At 38.6% G+C, this 21252-nt stretch overlaps 1 protein-coding gene across 6 annotated transcripts in view; it reads left to right on the top strand.

The window, feature by feature from the left end:
* LOC145664628 (uncharacterized) overlaps positions 1 to 21252 on the top strand; it is a 435530-nt gene that overhangs the window by 300777 nt on the left and 113501 nt on the right. For all 6 annotated transcript variants that reach the window (XM_081731459.1, XM_081731455.1, XM_081731461.1 and 3 more), the window contains one exon: positions 6232 to 6309. In XM_081731459.1, coding sequence (XP_081587585.1) covers positions 6232 to 6309 — 78 coding nt within the window. The remainder of the gene's footprint in view (positions 1 to 6231; positions 6310 to 21252) is intronic.

Below are 21252 nucleotides of genomic sequence, written 5' to 3'. Positions count from 1 at the left end.
TTCCACGGCGCCGTCATAATTGGTTAGCATCCCATGAACGGTTCCAAGACAGCCGAAACCAGCACTACACCAGAAGAAAGTCCTCCTGTGTGTTTATGAACTGCTCGCGGCATCGTGCATCGAGAACTGCTACCAGCTGGTCATCGCATCAATCAACTGTGTACTGTCAGCAGTTGAGCAGTGTTCAAGAGAAACTCAAAACTCTGGAGCCAGCACTTCTGAATCCCAAAGGGGTCCTTATGTTACAGGACAACGCTAAGCTCCTCGTGGCTAGGATGACCCGGGACACCATTTTACGCCTTGGATAGTAAACACTATTGTATACGCCATACTCACTGGACATTGCACCGTCCGATTATCATCTGTTCCCTTCCTTGGACAATCACCTTTAAAGGATGCCAACTCAAATCCCAAGTAGAGGTGCAAAATGCACTTGATACCTCCTTCGCTTCACGGAACACCAACCTCTACCGCGATGGAATAAATGGCCTTCCAGAACGTTTGCAGAAGGTTGTCGATGTATTCTTAATCTTCCAGATACGTGTTATGTGACATATGAATGGTGGTGGGTGAGAAAGCGATAGAACTTTCCTGTTTACCTTTATAGATCGGTTCTGTGTATTGAAATAGTTATGAACAAAGGTATAATGTTTGGTCGGGGGCAGTAATTCTTGGTTAAACATAATACAAACTATCTGTAATATAATTTATGAAATAATTATTATTATTATTTTGTTATTAATAATAATAGTAAGAAGAAGAAGAAGCAGAAGCAGCTAAAAACAGTGTTTTTAGTTTTCTGGAAGAAAACCAAAATTTTCCAGTTTTTTTCAGGCTTCAAAAACACTAGCTGCAACACATCTTTTTTTTTTTTAGATTGTAGCTCGCCCCCCTTCAAAAACGACGAGCCCCTCCTACAGAAACCTGCTGGCTACACCCCTGGTCTTAGGTGACATATCGATGCTCTAAGGTGATAGGTCAAAAAGCGACATAACTTTCTTCGTTAATTTTATACATACTATGTAAAACTACTGTATAAGTTCTAGTATCTCGAGTTCGGGAAGTCGGAATGTCAAAATTCCTTCAGATTCGTGTTCCTCGTGGTCTAGTTTACAAAATATATAAAAATTAGTTTTGGTCCAGTTTCCTTCCGTGGTCACTTTAGGTTCGAATATCTCGAGATCGGAAATTCGGAATGTCAAAATTCCTTCAGATTCGTGTTTCTAGTGGTCTACTTTACAAAATATATAAAAATAAGGTGGGGTCTAGTTTGCTTCCGTGGTCACTTTATGTTTGAATATCTCGAGATCAGAAATTCGGAATGTCAAAATTCCTTCAGATTCGTGTTCCTCATAGTCTAGTTTACAAAATATATAAAAATTAGTTTTGGTCCAGTTTGCTTCCGTGGTCACTTTATGTTCGAATATCTCGAGTTCCGAAATTCGGAATGTCAAAATTCCTTCAGATTCGTGTTCCTCGTGGTCTAATTTACAAAATATATGAAAATCAGGTGGGGTCCAGTTTGCTTTCCTGCAGCCGAAAAGTACATTGGAAGTGTCATCAAAGAAGTAACTTAAAAAAAAAAGTGCGAAGGATCCAAGGTCAGTATTTGTAACACACAAGTTCACATCAGTACTTACGGTTTAGAACTCCCCACTTTTCTGACTTTAAAATATTGCAACCCTAATTTAGCTGTGACTTGTACAACCATCGAACAATCCCTTTCGCACAGTGCTGCATATATTACCATAATAGTCTTGGAGCAAACAAAAAGAGTTAAAACACAGACATAAATCAATACAATTGTCTCGATCGATAAATGCTTTCACAATTGTTAAAAGGTGTAGTTAAAAACATCAAACATTGTTTCTGCTTTGAAAAAGACAAACAAGGTTTCGTTCATAAAACCGCAAACACGGTTTCGGGCGGCTTTCGCTTTCAAAAAGAGCTTCTGCGGTTTCGGTTTTGAAAACCGCATTTGCGTTTTCGGTTTTGAAAACCGCATTTGCGTTTTCGGTTTTGAAAACCGCATTTGCGGTTTCGGTTTTGAAAACCGCTTTTGCGGTTTCGGTTTTGAAAACCGCATTTGCGGTTTCGGTTTTTGAAAACCGCATTTGCGGTTTTCGGTTTTCAGAAAACCGGTTTTCTAAAAAAACCGAAAACCGCAAATGTCACAAAAATTCAACAGCACTAGTCCGGACCCCCCGAAATTTCAACTTTTGTGTAAATTTAGCCTAATTTTAGGGACAATTTTAGGAATTTTAATATGAAATATCCGCGTATTCAGTTTGGACTCCCCGAAATAAATTCCTGCGTACGCTACTGCACGTGACAGTACGCCATATCGAGTTGTGCAACTTTGATGTAAATCTAACGTCACTCACTTCCTTTGTGACCAACTTAAAACAGTTGCCTAAGATAGTGCGTAAAAGAAATATGCATGTCAGTCTCCAGTTCGGGAACCAGTGGAGTATTGGATCTGTTAAAAATATCGCGAAACGTTGTGATTTATCTTATAAGCAGTGAAGCGTGGGTACCTATTGGAAAAAATTAAAGGTCATTGCCTATGTTGTACACTATCATCATACAGGAAGGTAATCTATATTACATTTAGAAACAAAGATTGTATTTCCGTTACTATTAGCGCATTGTAGAATTTATTATTCCTTATGTCCAGAGTAAAATTTACTTATAAAAAGCATAAAATTTATTAAAAGCAAGACTTGCAAGACTTGCAAGACTTGCAAGCAAGACCAAAACTGGGTGTGTAAGACCAAGACTACCCCGGTCTTGGTCTTGCATTTGCTCATCACTACTAATCGGCACCTCAACCTTAAGAATAATTTTGATTTTGCATCCTAACCTTCGTTTGTCAGCACCGCCTGAATTATGTCAGTTTCGATCGATCGTGATATTCTTGCCAGAAACAGAAGCTACTCTGAAAACTAATAAAAGCAGATTTCCAAGTGGTTGTGAATTTCAGTATATCCTGCAAGGAGTTTTTTAACTATAAAAAAGGATGTGTGACTATTAAGAGATGAACAATTTTTGTTAAAATATAATTAAAAGTCAACAAAGGTTTCTGTAATATTCTTGGTTGGTTGAATTTGAGTTTAGCGTCCCTTTCGTCACAAAGCAAGAATTTGCATCTTAAGGTCGAATAGAAACTAAAATTGAGCGTTGACTTCTTGTTTTCTTATAAACCCTATATCAATAGAAATTATCTTTTTATCTTTAGTTAGTAATAATTTCTTTAGGAAAGGAAATAGGTTATCTTTCGGGCGAAGAATAAATGTGTAAGGCAGAAATGTAGACTATACGCGTATATATATTTCTTTTCTTTTCACAGCACATAAATCATATTTCCTGCGGGTAGAATGCGATCTCATAGGGTGAAAACACCATTTCTGTTTTAGATATTTCGTTTTCCCTCTTGGGTTTTCTTTCCACAATTTTTCTTAATGTTACTTTTCCCAGAATAAAACTAAAACCTGTGCTATAAGTAATATTACGTCTAAGACAGAAGAAAAAAAAAGTTTCGAGAAACAGTTAATTCTGTCTGTCAGTAACTCAAAAGTTGTTTTTTTTTCTTTTTTCTTCCTAGGATCCGCCTCCTTTTATTGAAGCTCTTCCGTTTTTACGAAAATGAACACATCGCCATACTTATTTATACAGTATTTGTTACTGCTTTCGTTCTCTCCTTACTATGCCAAAATGCGTGTTTTCCTGTTCAATGGATTTCGTTGTAGTACACAATTCGTACTATAATTTTATGACATTGCTGACTCTATTGGTGTCCTTCTAATAAGCATGTTGCTTAACAGTTTCCGTGAAGGCGAACGTTTCCTGATACGACAAAGCGATTGAGGTAGAGCTCAACGTTGGGAAGGATCATCTAGGATCAACTTTCGGAAAATTAATTTCAGGGTGCTTAGATTTCCATGAAATGGAATTCATCTACTACGGTTTCCGAGATGCGAAAAGTCGAACATTTCTCAATTTTGAGAAAAACTATTTACAAGCGAATTCGAGAAAACATTTTTTTTTCTCATTAACCATTTTGCCAATTGATTTTTACAGAATGTAGTGATTGTCATTATTAAGAGGGAGAAAGTGATTTAGATATTTGTATTTCTCAGAATTTAGAGTTGTTTATGGTTTAAGTTTTGGGGAATTGGAAATTCCACTGCATAGGAACTTTCGTCATCGAGTTTTCTGAGCCAGAAGTCTTCTATTGTTTATTGCTCTCCTATCGCGCAAAATATGGGTACTTCTGTTAGTACATTATTTATAAATATATTTATTTATTTTGTATACACATTTTCATACCACACCAAGGTAGTTAATGCTCTTCTTTTAGAGTAATCGTGATAATTTTTAATTCGACTTTCTTCAGAGTACTCAAATCGATGAGAATTTTCCAACATAAGGCTAATTTTCGAACGTACCATTTAACAACAATGTTACATTTGTAAACTACCTGCTAGATTACGAAACTGAACATTTTGTACATACTGTAAATAGAACTTTTAACATTAATTCAAATATGCACAGTATAGTTGTCTTTAGTAGTTCTTTGATCAACATAATATCTCTTTTGCCAATTATCAAGGAATTAGTAGAACTAGCTGAAAACTTTTTTCTATTATGTTAAAAAGAATCCATTTTAGAAACTTGCATTGAAATCTGTGTATCTTTTTCCGTCATTTGTAAAACAATATAATCAGTTGAGTTGATTTTAAGTTTAACGTCCCTTGCAGCAGCGAGGTTGGTATGAGACGGGACCTACAGATTAACGTGGAATCCAAACCACATGAGCTCCAGCCGGGAATCAAACCTGGTTCTCCCAAAGGCGCGTACGGTAACCGCTTAGCCACAAGGAGCTCAAATATAATCAGTTATGGGCTCGATGTGACCTATAACCTCGTTCCTAACAAAGGACGTAATTAATCATACTTAGAGGTGTACTTCGGAATTACCGTGGCACATTTTCATAACTGTGTATGAACTAATTGTTTGTACAGCGGGGGACACTTCTAAATGGTACACCTTAGCCGTAAATCTCCATATGGCTGTACCATTTAGAAGTGTCCCCCGCTGTACAATAGATATTTTATATCTTGAAGGAGAATTCATCCTCTTGAAGTTAACATGAGTTTATACGCAAATTATCAATCCATAACATCATTTATTGACAGAACAATTTATGTATGAAATGATGTGAACGTCATCTATACTTGGTTTTCTGTTCTTTAGTATATATCATGTAGTGTAAGAAGTATTTAGCATTTTGCACACGAGATTACGTTAGTGTCCCAAATCTCAGTGTATGAGTCACAGCGGCCCAGGCCTAACGTTAATTGAGAGTTCACAGTTGAAGGTAGTAGATGTGCAGGATTTTTTATAATCGGACAGCACCGTGAAGATGGGTGAGATTCCCGAAAAACTACTATGTCTTACAATTTTATTTGGATAAAGGTACAAATACTGCGCAGATTTGTGAAAAAATGTGTGTTGTTTACGATCAAAATACGTTGTCAAAAGTAATAGCCAAAAGATGATTAAGTCGCTTTCGTTCTGGAAATTTCGATGTCTTAGATGCGTTTCACAGGGGGCGACTAAGCGCAGCAAACTTGGATAATATTGTGACAAAAGTCGAGCAAGAACAGCATGTAACTAGTCATGTGAAACAATTTGGAGAAAACTGGCTACAGAAAGAGTGTCACATGATGTGACTTTAAAACATTTACCGTATTCGGTCGCATTTTCTATGTCCGAATTTCTGCTGAAACGTAACGAACTCAAGAGCTATTTCTGAAGCAGTTGGTCATGAGTGATGAAAAGTGGGTAACCTACAACAACAATGTGCGAAAAATATAATAGTCGATGTGACGAGAAGGTTCAGAGTGTGGCAAAGCTCACATAACAACCAAAAAGATTCTTGTGTGCGTTTGGCGAAACTGGAAAAGCATCGTGCATCATGACCTGCTGCTGCAGAGCAGAACGATAAACTGGGGTCTGTACGTCGACATTTAGCGCGGGGGCATCGGCAAACAACAAAATTGTGTAGAAATATATATATATATAGTTTGATCATATTTTCAAATTGCAATAAATGTACTCTCAGTTTTGAGGTTCAAAGGGTCAATACTTTTTAGACAACCTGATAATATTGTATTTTCCTTACTTTTGCAAAATTATTAATGCGTTTCTTTTTCTTTCCAATTTCAGAAAGAACCTGTAAAATTTGATATTCATCTCCGAGGAGCGCCGTCAGAGGTAATACATCTTGTACGGAACATTAAAGAGGTAAGTTTGCATTTTCAGTAGTTCCTAGATTGAATTGATTATCTGTTTTGAAGTGAGTCATAGGAAAATCATATATTTAAAAAAAAAATCCGTTTTAGTATCTTTACCACGCGCAGTCATATCAAAATATAAGCACCTTCAGATCTCCAATAGAGTAGCTCGTCGTAGTTGCCTCGCCATGCAGTGCATGGTGATTAAGGACCTCGGAGGCTGCAGGTGTTGTTTGTGTTGCTGTCGTAGCTCGCTTCGCGTGTACTGTGAGTAAAAGCCCTGGCGCGCTGTATAGATTCGAATAGCGTAACTGTTGCGACACACTGGAGAAAGCCAGAGGATAATGATAATAGTGGATGATTGTACAAGACAATGCTCTACAGTGGACCGATTGACATCTGAAATGACCACTGAAGCTCCAAGAAGTAGCAGGAATCACTTGAGCAAAATATTGTCTCGTATAAAATTGCGAAGTAGGCTCACCTTTAATGCATTCCTGTTAACCATAGTTTATCGTCGCAGAGGCTCCAGTTTGTACAGGGGTATCATCATTGCGCAAAGCACAAAAGTACAGCCAAAGTTAGCCTTCTACAAACAGAACTCAAATGTACAGCATGTTTTTTTCTGGGTGAGACAATGACCATCAAGTAGTAGAAAGCAAATTATGTTTATCCGTGCATGTTAGCATTATCTTTATAGGTAACGGTCTTCATCAACTAGGTAACGGACCGTGTCATGCTTCATAGGTGATTTGTCAATGAAGACACGAGACCAGTTTTCGGCATAATCCGTTAACTTGTTGATGCCGCTTTGCTAAATCACCGGAAACACTTGTATCGCGGAAGCCTCAACCACACATTCTGTGATCTCTGCGTGATTTACTGCAGTTCCAAAGGTACTTTTGCATCTGGCAACTTTCAATCGTTAAGGACAGCCTATTTTGAACAGTTAAACTTGTTCTACGATGTTCCAGTGTGGATCACAATCAAATCCCAGCAATCCCAGGCCCGAAGACGGCCCGGGCGTAACCGTCCTTAAAACAACCAAGTCTGACAAGTCAATCCTTCAATATGCAATGGAAAATGAGAAATGTGTCGTCATAATATTGCAATGTCTAATTGTCCTTCTCGAATGGGAAAATTGTGTGAAATGTTACCCAAGGTTTCCTTTCTATATTCCTATTCTGTCTGTCTATCTGTGCGTGCTCTGTCCAGCCATGTTTATTATATAACAGCTCATGGACGTAAAAGTCTTATACTACACTCAGTAGTGCGTTACGAGTAACAGAGAAGATAGGTAAAACTGTTACACCGTATGTAGTACTAATACTACAACTACTACTGATAATACTATCTATTACTATTACGATTAGGAATACTAGTGGTAATTCCACTATTGCTGCCACTGCTACTCATTACTATACTAATACGACAGCGAATACCACTACTGTTATTACTAACTAACTAACTAACTAACTCTATGGCCTATGGAACCCGGAGGTTCAATGCCGCGTTCACAAAAGCTCTCCACTGACTTCTATCCTTAGCCAATTGGATCCAGTTTCTACTTTGTATTCCTATCTCTGCGAGATCCATCTTAATATTGTCCTCCCATCTGCGCCTAGGTCTTCCTAATGGTCGTTTTCCGATTGGTCTTCCAGTCAAGAATTTGAAAGCGATTCTACTTTCTTCCATTCTAGCTACATGACCTGCCCACCTAAGCCTCCTAGACTTGACGACCCTAACAATGTTGGGTAAGCCGTATAAATTGTGTAGTTCCTCGTTATGAAGTTCCCGCAATTCCTCTTGGGTCCGAATATTTGTCTCAGGATCTTGTTCTCAAATACTTTCAGTCTATGTTCTTTCCTCAGAGTAAGCGACCATGTTTCGCAACCATACAGAACAACAGGCATGCTTATCGTTTTATATATTTTAAGCTTCAAATTCCTCGACAGAATTCGCGACGGCAAGAGATTTTGAACCGAATAGTAACACGAATTATCTACTTTTAGTCGACATTTAATTTATCCGTGAATATAATTTTCCTCTGTTAATATTGATCCTAGATATTTGAAAGTATTCACTTGATCAAAAGTATTACTTATTATTTTAACGCATCCACAATTTGCCGTATTACGGGCGCGACGCACTTCCATGTATTTAGTTTTCTCTGCATTTACTTCTAAACCGATGTCCCTGCAAGCGTTTAATAAGATCTCTGCATTTCTTTTTATTGTTTTTCTATCATCACCTGTTAAATTTACATCATCAGCATATGCCATAACCTGGTGAATACCGTTCAGCTCTAGACCCTGGTTGCTATCTTTGATTTTCCTTATAGCGTATTCCAGAACAAAGTTGAATAACAATGGCGACAAGCATCTCATTGTGTTAGACCATTTTCGACGTGAAAGCTCGTGGACAAAAATTTTCCCACCCGGACTTTACTTTGGGATTCATTTAAACATATCTTAATTAATCTAATTAGCTTTCTCGGTATTCCAAGTTCCGTAAGAACGTTGTACCTAGTTATATCATAAATACTGTCACAAAGTTCGGAGTGGCCCTGTAGGCATCCAGAGTGGCACAGTGCTGCCATCTGTGTATAAAGCGGAAGATGCATGTAGTGTGTGTTTGACTGTTCATAACATACGTTAATATTGTACTGAGTTGTCGGGAAGACAGCAGGTGAGATCCTAAAATCCTGAGATCAATCTCCTAAAACCCCTACAAATCAGCAAGATTTGTGAATCGCGCCATACAGCGATACACCGAGATTGGAGCATCAGCTGACCGCGCAAGGAGTGTCAGACCACGAACGGTACGAACCCCGCAGGTCCAAAAAGCAGTCGCAGCAAGAATTCGAAGAAATCCTGTTCGAATACGAAGTGTGATGGCTGCTGAGATGAACATCAGCAAAAATTCCATGTCTCGTGTGCTCAGGAGTGACCTACAACTACGGGCGTATAAGAGGCGGACTAGTCACTTTCTGACCCAAACATTAATGTTGCAGAGGATCCTTAAATCAAAGAGACTGTTGCGGCGTTACGCCAACAATCTGCACAGAAAGATTCTGTTCACTGACGAAACGGTGTTCACAATTGAGCAGGCCTACAACGCCCAAAATGACCGTGTGTATGCCACGTCATCTACTGCAGTTGCTGCGGCAGCTCCAAGGGTTCAGAGGGCACATCATCCTGCCTCAGTGATGGTTTGGTGGAGAGTGAGCTACTCAGGCACAACCCAGCTGCATTTTTGCGAACAAAGTGTTAAAAGATCTGCCTAGTTGTACCAGGACACAGTGCTAACACCTATAGTGAAACCACTGTCTGCTGCCATGTTCCCTAAAGAAAGGTGGACGTTCCAGCAGGGTTCCGCTCCAGGCTGCAAAGCGAAAACAACCCAGGACTGGGTAGCACGGAACGTCCCCGACTTCATTTCTACCGCTGATTGGCCTTCTATCAGCCCGGACCTTAACCCTTTGGACTACAAACTTTGGGCAGTCCTTCAGACAAAGGTCTGCCATAAACGGCATCCATCTGTCGACAGTCTGAAACAATCCTTGACCCGAGCAGTGAACAATTTTCCCATGGACGTGGTGCGTAATGCCATTGATCAGTGGCCGGACAGACTTCGTGCCTGCATCAAGGCCAAGGGGAGACATTTCGAAAAATGATTAGTGTGTCAGGTGTACAACATATCAATGTAAAACATGACCAAAATAAATTGCCTTGGTGTTAATGCTCTGTGTTATTCACATTCAAACTTGTGATAGTATTTATGATGTAACTAGGTATAATGTTTCCCTCCTAACCGAGTTGTACGCCTTTCTAAAATCAATAAATAGTTGATGTACCGGCGTATTGTATTCCCACTTTTTTTCGAGTATTTGGCGAGTGGTAAATATTTGGTCGACAGTTGATCGATTTCGTCTAAATCCGCACTAATAATCTCATAATTTCATCTGCGTATGGGGTCAATCTTGCTAATAGAATATTTGAAACGATCTTATAGGATGACGACAGAAGAGAAATGCCTTGATAATTATTACAGTCAGATTTGTCGCCTTTCTTGTGAATTGGAACAATGATTGATTCTTTGCACTCTTGGGGCAATTCTTCCTTGTTCCAGATAAGGAGAATGAGTTTGTGTATCTTTTTCCACAATTTTTCGCCTCCAGCTAAAATTAACTCAGCCGGAATTTCATCTACACCCGGAGATTTGTGTTTCTTTAATTTCTTTATAGCAGTTTCTACTTCTATTCGGTTGGGTTCTGGAATATACGGTTCTGCGGTGTGTATCTGCCTTTCTCCACGCACATTAGTTTTTGGCTGCGTGTTCAGCAAATCGCCAAAGAAATCTTTCCATCTATTTAAGATGTTGTCCGTATCAGTGAGAACTGTTCCGTCAGCTTTTTTTAATATATAAGCACGAGGTTGATAGCCTTTTTAAAATTCGTTGATTCCCTTATACACGTCCCGGATAGTTTTATTTTTACTATTATCTTCAAGTCCCGTAAATGCTGTTTCGTCTACTTGTGAAATAAACTCTGCTTGTAAAATTTCGTCTTTCATTATATTGTTCAAAACACATAAGCATTCAATCAAGTCATTGTGTCAACATAACGGAATAAAGGGGAATTAGTTTGCGATAATAGGCGGAGCACCTTTAGAATTGCTTGTTCCAGCTTTTGCAATGCGTTAGAGTCCGCAAAATTAAGCAAAATTTGTACGGAACGGATCCCACATTGTCTTGCTCTTTATTTCTTTCACATATCGAATCGAAATCGAAGGTTTCAAGATAAATGCTTTATGTGGAAACGAAGGTCGATAAGCGCTGAGGCCGGTCTCTTTTGCAGTTTATTAACAACACGTTCTCCCGCGGGATTTTCTGAGTGGCTTTGCGGTAGTTTCAGTGCCGCCTGAGACACTGCTCGGTGAACCTCCCAGCAGTGGTGCTAACCATGATTTCTTTATCGGAATTTTTTTTTCAACTTAGAAAATTACCATACATTCTGTGCAAGGAAAATGAATTAATTATAAATTCTGGAAGTAAATAGGTAGGCCGGGCCTCTTACCATCCTTCGCCACTACTTGTGTGTTGATTTCGTTTGATTTACTTCCTCGCATTTCGCTTTGTGTTACAACCGTTCCAGGAACACCTAATCGACCCTGGCGTCTTGGTGATTTACTTGATCATTATATTTTGTTATCATATTTGTAGCATCATACTATAAACAATACAGGAACATGTAACGCCATTTGGTATCTGTTTTGCTAATTGAACATTACTGCAAATTGCGCTGATTTTATAAACACGCCAATTTCGGCCTCTATGATCTAATGGTAGAATACCAAACTCTCCTTAGTAGGTCAAGAACTTAACTACGGCTCAGGCCGTGTGGATGATGATGGGATGAATTGGTGGAATAAAACAGTAGGAGGAAAGGGACCACCCCGTAAACTCACACGCACACTGTATTTGTCCACAAAGCTCACATAGCATAAGCAGGGATCAATCCGACGACGTCTAGCACCAGCTGTAAGTGCTTTACCTACTGTACTTAGAAGATCCGATTTTTTTTATGTACTTAGAAGGTCGGCCCGAAAATACATGTGCCCGGTTCGGCTCTATAGCATTTGTGTCCGACCCGGAATGTACTCGGTCCGGTTAGGGCCCAGTCCAGTTTGATATACTTGAATCTGGCAGGGCAGGGCCGGGCCGGTTAATCCGCCGGGCCAAGCGGTCGCACCCGATCCGGTCCGTGCACGGCTCTGATCACAATATCACGATATTCCGTTAGTCAGTATTGTTACTCTGAAAGTACGAATTATTGCCCGTCATAATGTGGACATTTTTATGTAAGGAAGTGCATCCTATAGTACAGATGGTCTCTAACACAAGTCAGTCTTCCAAGATGACATTGTGCCAGTACACACAACCAGACGTATTCAGGTGTGGTTCGAGAAATATCAGGGTGAACTTCAACACCTCTTTCCTGCTGAATCCTCCAACTTGAACATTATTAAATATGTGTTGTTAGTTTCACAGAATCGAGTTTGTCGCATATTTCCGAGTACTCTTATGCCCATTACTTAAGGATTATTATTATTATTATTATTATTATTATTATTATTATTATTATTATTATTATTATTATTATTATTATTATGAGGAGCATACTTTAAGTTGTGAGCAACATTGTTTCACAACCGTAATCTTTATTTGTAAGTGAAATCAAATATATTACCTCAATCTACAGACCTTTCTTTCAGTTTTCCACATACGCATTTTTTTTTTTTTTTTTTTTTTTTGCACACATTTTCCGTATCGTTCTGGAAGTTTGAAAATAACCTTGCGATAGAATTTCGTTCCAGCTGCCCGTAGACACTGACGCATTGTTTGCCCAAGCAATATCCTCCAGTTTCTCGTAGCGACGGCCTCGCATATGTTCCTTCACAAAATCCAAAAGATGGTAGTCGGAGGATAACATGTCGGGGCTGTAGGGAGGATGTGGAAATGTTTTCACCCAAATCTCCAGATCTGCTCCATAGTGGTACGTGCAGTATGCGAACGCGCATTATCCTGTTGAAGGATGATCTTTCCAGGACGTTTATCACGCAAGGAGCGACAGAGCTTCAAAAGTGTCTGGATGTAGCGTGCTGAATTTATGGTTTGTCCAGGCTCAAGAAAGTCGACCAGAATGCAACCCTGTGTATCCCAGAAGACGCTTCCCATAACTTACCCTACCGACTGCACTGTCTTCGCTTTCTTCTTCGATGGCGAATTCAAGTAGTGCCATTCTATATTCTGTCGTTTTGTTTCAGGTTCATAATGATGGAACCAGATTTCATCTCCAGTCCCAATACTCTTCAAAAAGTCATTACCTTCATGTCTAAATCTGTGAAGAACAATTTGGGCAGTGTTTAGTCTCTGACGTTTGTGTTCCTTGGTTAATAAACGTGGGAGCCAGCAGCCATAAACCTTCCTATAACCTAAGCTGTGAATCATTTCTTGTACCGCACTGCGTCCAATACCAAGTTTTGCAGCGATTTCATTAACAGTAATACGCCTATCTCCCCTAATCATCTCATCAACCTTTACCTTGTTGCGTTCCGTGGAGCGCCCGCTGCGAGACTCATCTTCGATACTCGTGTTTCCATCCTTAAAATTTTGCATATATCTGGATATGCACGCTGCAGTCTGCGGTGAATTTCAGAAACAGATTTAGGCTCTCTTTAACAAGGAATTTAATTACAGCACGTTGTCGAACGCTGCCCGCCATTTTGGAAATCCTGTCTGTGGCCACGTGCTAGCAACAGACGTCAACGTCAACGTCTGGAAAAAAAGAAAGGTCTGTAGATTGAGATGATACACTTGGTTTCAACTAAAGATTACGGTTGTGAAAACATGTTGCTCACGATTTTCAGTATGCCCTTCGTATTATTAAGAAGGCCGAGTAAACTATGCTGTTCAAAGAAATTATCATCTCCAAATGCACACTATATTGCAAAAATGAGAGACAAAATCGCACATATGGCGAATCTACAGAGTATGGACAAAATATTGGTCCAGAATATATGAACACGAAAAATGGTGTCTGAACGCGATAAATGATGTAAATATAGAATGTGATGTCCTCGCACATAAAGCAAGCTCGACAACATGTTAACATACTCCGGCAAGTTACCGAGCAGCTGTTGTGGTATGCATCCCATTTTTGCACTAGTGCCTCTTGGAGCTCTGGAAGCGCCCATGTAGATGGCAGACGGACAGCAATTCGACGACAGAGTAGCCCAATGTGTGCTCAATCGGATTGAGGTCGGGCTATCTCGCAGACCACTGCATTCGCCTAATATATGTTGCTTACAGGTATTTTTCTCTGATGGCAGCTCGATGTGGCCCGGCGTTATTGTCCATCAGTATGAAAGTGAGACCCACAGTGCACCGAAAATGCGGACATACTCTTGCAGAACTATATCTCAGTACATCTGACGTATTACAGTTCCTCTTTCGAAGACATGAATGGGTGTACGTGCACCCGTGCAAATCAATCCGCACCCCAAAACAACACCATCTCCATACGAGTCTCCTTCAAGGATATTAGCAGTTTGGTACCTGGACTCTTTTTCCCTCCACACGATGCTACGACTCGAATCACTCTGAAGATTATATTAGGAATCGTCTGTAAAGCGAATCACTCTGAAGATTATATTAGGAATCGTCTGTAAAGAACACCTGGGTCCACTGTTCCATTGTCAATCCACTATATTTTCGACATCAGTCATTACGGACTTCCTTGTGGATTTGGTTAATGGGGTGCAAAATGCAGGCCTTCGGACGAATAAAACATTCCTTTTGAGTTGTCTGTACAACTGTGTTTCGAATATTCCACTGGCAGCAGCAAAGTCTCTTGTGCAAGGTCCCTTGGTCTTCGTTGGGTGAGATGATGTCCGACCCTCTATCCGGACGCTCTCTATCGTAGTGCTAGGTCACATTTCCTGTCTGTTGGAATCGTTGTCATATTCGCGAGATGACGTTCTGTTAACATGCACCTCCGACGACACAACTTGCTATGTTTCACCTGTCTCCAGTCGCCCTAATGTCCAGCCTCTCGTTACGTCATCAATATGTGTTCGTTTCGTCATTGCCCTCATACAGTCACCATAAAGACACTTGGAACAACTGCACACGTTCTCTTGACAGTGCCTACTGCTTATTAGATGTGCCCTCTTACGTCATTCGTCTGACTACAGCGCCACCATTCGTCAAATCTCGACCACTTTCATCATAAGTGGTTTGATAAATTATCCCGAAGTGATGTTACGCCTCATCTAGTACTTCATACGTTTGTATGCGTTTTTCTAAATTATCCTTAAGCTACTAGCATGAGTGTATATCGTATAACTGAAGCAAGTTAGTGCTGCACTTCATGAAAACTATTCTACTATTTTTCTGGGAAAAATTGACAAATTAGGTGTCAGTTCCACGACGAGTAGAAGTGTACTACTGATTATAAAGGTTATTCTATGCCTTATTAATCAGATTTTTATTTATTTTTTTTATTTTGATACAATCTGTAAATGGAAAATGTAATATTTTGATTTTCTGCAGTGACGTGAGTATGAAATCATATATATGTTACGTTTACTCTAAAAGGTATTAAATGTTGGAAAATGCTCATTTCACATGAAATGAAGTAATTCACGTCTCTGCCTTAGTCACGCCTGATCGAATGACTGCCAACTATAGTGCATATTTCAGAGTACTTCTCTTTCAATTTTAAGATCCTAGATCAGTATAAAATCCCGTGGAAAAGAACGTGCGTTACTTAATGATCCATCCTCATACAATTTTGGCTTGTTGAGTTCGGCGACCTATTGTTTTGCTTGGAATGATCATAAACTTCTAAGAAATCTTTCGGCCTTTCTCCTGTCGTATGCATTTACGTGACATTTTATTTCCGTTACCAGAACTAAATATTTCTTTGTGGCTATTGCATACTGACGTTGTGATGAAGGAATTATTGAATTGAATCATTTCGCGAACTTTTGAGCACTCCAAAGGAACAAGTAGCTTTCATACGAGTACTTAGTTTTCTTCGCGTAATTCAAGTAGTGGACAGAATATTATACTTTAAGTAATGCTTGGTGCCTGATATTTCTAAACGTGTGGGAGTTTTCATGTTAACTCTAGTCAACGATAACTTCTGGGGAAAAGCTTTGCAAAATCTACTGACAGACAGAAACGAGTAATTCTTTTGTGTCGGGAAGACAAATGCCTCGAGCATTATCATTTAATCAATAAAATGTTTCTGGAAATGAACAAAGCAATTTCCTCAAGTGATGGTTCATATCCCCTGGCGAGACATATTTCATACAAAGAGATGCGAGATGAATAAAGGGAGAGGCTTCACGAAATGGATAGGTGAAGCATCTTCAGACTACGCGTTCGTGAAAAAAAAAAAAAAAAAAGAGCGTAAAATAGAAAATACTTTTGTTAAGGGATGTCTTGGGGGTGAGATGTAATATTAGCTTTCTTTTCAGCGTATAGTAATAGTTTCTTCCTTTCCGTTTCACTCATCACTTTTTAAAAAATAAAATCAATTTCTAAGTTAATTTGAGTAATAGTGAAATCGTTACATAAACATTTTCCTTTCCTAAGCCCATTAAATATTTTTCAGTTTTTGTGAACCATTTAAAAACAGTTAATCTCAAAAATTTAGAAAATGAGCCAAGTAGTACAAAATGTTATTAAAGAAGCTAATAAATGTTTCTAAATATTTTCTTATATACCAGAAATTTAGTTGCGCATTTAGGACGTAATAATCGTTGGTCACCTGATTTTATATACTATAATTATACAACAGGTGTTGAAAACAAGTCAAGGGGATGGGTGGGTCATTCACCCCTTCTGAAATTTTGGTCAAGGACAAATGCACAAGGGGCGTTCTATAAGTTTTGCACAGATGATGATAATATTGTGCGTGATTTTGTTCCCCTCTTTCAGCGCGTAATTAATGGGACGTTTAAAACGAAAACAGCTTTTTGGTTACTTTGTATATAGGCACTTTGCATAATAATTGTTCAGAAACGACGAAGAGTAAAGCAGATCTAACCCATCAAAGGATCGTACAAAAAGCATTGCATTTCCTCGTCTATCCTATTTGGGTGATTTTTGGATATGTTGCTGGTTCAGGGGGGCCAGCTCCCTATGACCAATCCTGTGAGCTCCAAAGGTCACCGAAAGTCACACCGTTACGTGGACTATCCTCATTTGCCGTAGCCCAGTATAACATACAATTATTTTTTGTATGCCAAGTTTTAACCAGTTCTACCAACACCCGTTGTGTGACCTTTGGTGACTTCTGGAGGACGCAGGGTTGGCCATAGGGAGTTGGTCCCATATAAACGGTTGACCAGGGGGTCGAAGCTACAACATAATCAAAAATCACCCAAATCCAACAGGCGAGGAAATGCAATGCTATTTGTACTGTGTAACATTTGGTGATCTCTGGAGGTCACAAGGTTGGTCATAGGGAGTTAAGGTCGGTCCGGTATAAACAATTGACCGGGGGTCCTCAGCTACAACATATCCAAAAATCACCTAAATCGGACAGACGAGGAAATGCAATGCTTTTTGTACGGTGTCCTTTGAACAGTGGTTTATGTTGGAACTTGGACAAACATTTAAGTCGGGGAATGAGACGACGACAACAACAACTACTACTACTACTACTAATACTAATACTAATACTACTATACTACTACTACTACTACTACTACTACTACTAATAATAATAATAATAAATTTAATTCTATTTAATTATTATATTTGACTTGAATATATCAAGAGTTGGATTATGTTCATTTCCCAAAGTTATCCTTAAATGAGATTGTGATGCACATATCCAGGCAAGGTCCTGTTCCAATTTCATCCCTTGTTCCGGCTGCAAATTTGGTGTTTGGAATGTGTATTTAGGCCGCTGGTTGTGAATGAGGATTTTCAGCAGAAAGGTACAAATGTAAGGTTTCGCTATACAGAAGAATACTTACTGTGGAAAATATCTATCAAAACTTTTCAACATAGTAAATAGTTACGAAGTGAAGCGAGGGTCATACTGGAGAGAGCGATAAAAGATATAAAATCTTCAAGATACAGAGTGCTCAAATTATATATGCTACAGACAGGGCTCATAGCGAGTCATTTTTTTTAAACTAAAAATTACTTCTTTTTCTCAAGTTGGTCACTAAAATTTACTTTTTTTTTTTTAATTTGTCACTAAAAGTTACTTTTTGGGAGGTGAAGTGACTTTTTCGTGTAATTTATGTCTTGCATTGCCAGTTTAAAAAAAAAAATGTAAAAAATAAATGGAAAAAGGCATAAACTTGTTACTCATTACTCTTCTGAAAGCTTCAGTACTTGCCGCCACATATGAAACATTCAGCTTTATTCTCATTTCAGCTTTTGTTCTTTCTAAAGCACAGTCGATGGTTGGTGGATGCTTAAGCTCTCAAGGTGGGATTGAGAACCCTTCTGTGTCTATTCTTTCTTCTATCATAATAGTCATTTAGTTTTCTCTCGTAATAGTTAACGCTCCGCTCAACGTTGTGTGTGTGTGGTTCATCATGTTCGTCTTGTGTTATGCTTCTTGTTTGTTTTTCTTAAGAGTAGATAATGAATTTGAATATTTCATGGCTTTGAGAACTCTCAATGCTAAGTTAAATATAATGTCCAGGATGAAGAAATTCGGAAATAGGCCAGAACTGGTTCCACTTACTCAGAAGCTTCTTACATCTGTTAAGTCTGCTTACCGTAACTACAAAGCATACTTAGAAAACCTAAGAAAGGAGGAAGCTCAAAAACAAGAAGTAAAGAAGAAAAGATGAAACAAAACAACAAACAAAGAGAGGTGATGGGGAAATTGACAAAGAAAAAAAGGGGCATGATGGGATTGTGGTCACTTTTTCGTGTGTCACTTTTTGATAACTTTTTCGTGTGCTTTTGATCACTTTTCAACTATTTAAAAGAGACCGACCACTATGAACCCTGTACAGACTAAAGCATTTGATAATAAGAGAAAAGGAAGATGTTCTTTCCAGGAGTTACTTTCTGAAAAAATGAATCAAATCCATACTAGGAACCAACTTTCCGAAAAGACCAAAACGAAAGAATTCTCTCTCCAATCCAGGTATCTTTTTGAAAAGAAATCGGAATTAAGGAACTATGAACAAGATATTACATCAAGATTGCTTGCTTCCTCTTCCTTCCCTTGCGACTCTAGTAATCCATAATGACAAAGCTACTATAAGAGTACTCTGGGTATTACAAATGACATTTTTTAGTTTAACGTGTCATTGTATGGCATGTAGACTCAGAAAGATAGATGATGAGTACATGCAAACGATGATGGAAGAACTAGTGACTTATGAAATAGAAGAAAGCGGGTAAACCTCGAGAAAATTCACAAGGATGTTATAGTATTCCACAAAACTCCTCTATGACCTGAGATCGATCCAAGACCTATGCACCATGGGTGAGCCCTCTGCTACTTACGGGGTCATAAAATATTGTTTACGCAGTTTTCAGACGTAATTTTCAATTTTCAAGGAAATGAGATCTGAGTTGAAAAGCACCCAAGAAAAAGATGATGAAGGAGAAAAAGAAATGAAATAGTTTTTTATTACTACTTTAAACTCGGATGGAGCGGAGCCCCCACTCCCATACTCAATCTGAACATTATTGCCTTCCAGGTACAATTCAGAAATCAGACATAGAAGCGAAAGCCACGAGTTGCGTAAATGATTTGGATAGGAATCGTTTCTACTTATGTCTGCGAGAAAGGTAAAAAGTGAAATAAAGGGTTGTAGTAGTAAAAATGAATAATAAAATGTATTCTGCAAGCAACGAAGTAAGAGTTTAATAGGAAATATTTCATTAAATCACAACAATTTGTTTCCATTAAAACAATGTACATTTTTACTTATCCTTTTTTTTTTTTTTTTTTTTTAATGAAGAGAGAGAAGTATAAATGAAATACACGTCGTAATATGGCCCGCGTGTTCTTTGGAAGCGAAGCATTGTTCTCTTTAACTATTATTTTATTCAGGTAAGTACAATTAGGGAGTGAATACAGTTGTTTTACCCTAGTTTTTCTTTGTAGTCGAATGGTTAAAATTGTGTTGCCCTCTTGTTTTTGTTGCGCTTATTCTCGGATTCGATTTTTTGGTCTTAACCCAGCATCGTGGGGCATAATTGGGAGATACTTGAATTAAATTATTTTAAATTTCAACCTAGAAAGGCAGAAATAATGACGGTAGGAATGATGTGCTGATTACATAATATAATCTTAATTAGAAATATCTGCTTGGCCATTGCTGTTAGGCAGCTGTTAAACTAGGGAATTACGTTAATCATGGTTAATTACCAAGTTTAATTTGGTGATATTATTAAGCATTAAAGACTTCCGTAGTGCTGTTATACAAAATGATCCATACAAAGCTTTATCGTTTTAGCGTGTGTTAATTTCTAAATTAATGACAATAAACGTGTATAGTAAGTTCGGAATTATACAGTATATGTGAGAGAATCATTTTGTGGCAACAAATATTTCCCACACAACTGAATCTTCTACATCATATTCTGTAATGTGCTGAAGTCTGTGAGGAGTAATATTGTGTTTCATTCTGATGGTTCTGTGCAGTTCCTCAGTATTCGTGGACGATTTCTAATAGCCATATCTTTTAAGTAACTCTGTCAGAAAGAAAAAAAATCGGAAGAGGTATGTAAACGATGATCCGAGAGGCCGTAAGTTTATATATATACAGAGGGTTGATTAATTCGTGTGTCAATTTCATTTGTTTACTGTGCAAAAGTGGTTGGAGGTAAAGCCGTACAATTTGGTGTAACTTTAGACGAAGGACATAAGTTTTGTTTCGTCATAGAAGCATGTCACTTGTACTAAAGATTAAAGAGATATAGGGTCAAAGGTCAAATTTCGATTTTTTCCTTATGGGACTGCAATGGTAAATTCCGAAAGAGCAAGAAAAAAATGTAAATCGAAGTGATAACAAAGAAATAGCTGCATGGTATGATTATACGTCGTAAACCGATAAAATATGCGTCAATCAAGTGCCAAGGTCAAAGGTCACGGTCAGATCAAGGTCACAGGCCACCTTCAAAACCCATTTGAATACACTAAAAAAAAGCAATGTCCTATCAAAACATGTTAAACATCAAAATGAAGCAGCGGAACAGGCAAGAAACATTCAATAGTAGTATGAGGTCAAAGGTCACAGGCAAATACAACGCCAAAGGTCAACCACAAACATCAAATAGTCGCTGGGAAAGCAGCAGTTGTTGTAACAAAAGGACATGTTGAAGGAGGAAAGAAAACAGTTGAACAATCAAGGAACAATCCATACTACGCTGAAGTCAAAGGTAACGGGCAAAT

The sequence above is a fragment of the Thermobia domestica genome, chromosome 11 (assembly GCF_964235325.1).
Source record: "Thermobia domestica chromosome 11, izTheDome1.hap1.1, whole genome shotgun sequence".
In the NCBI taxonomy this organism is placed as follows: domain Eukaryota; kingdom Metazoa; phylum Arthropoda; class Insecta; order Zygentoma; family Lepismatidae; genus Thermobia; species Thermobia domestica.
The sequence above is the reverse complement of the archived record's forward strand: the minus strand, read 5'-3'. Positions and strand labels throughout refer to the sequence as shown.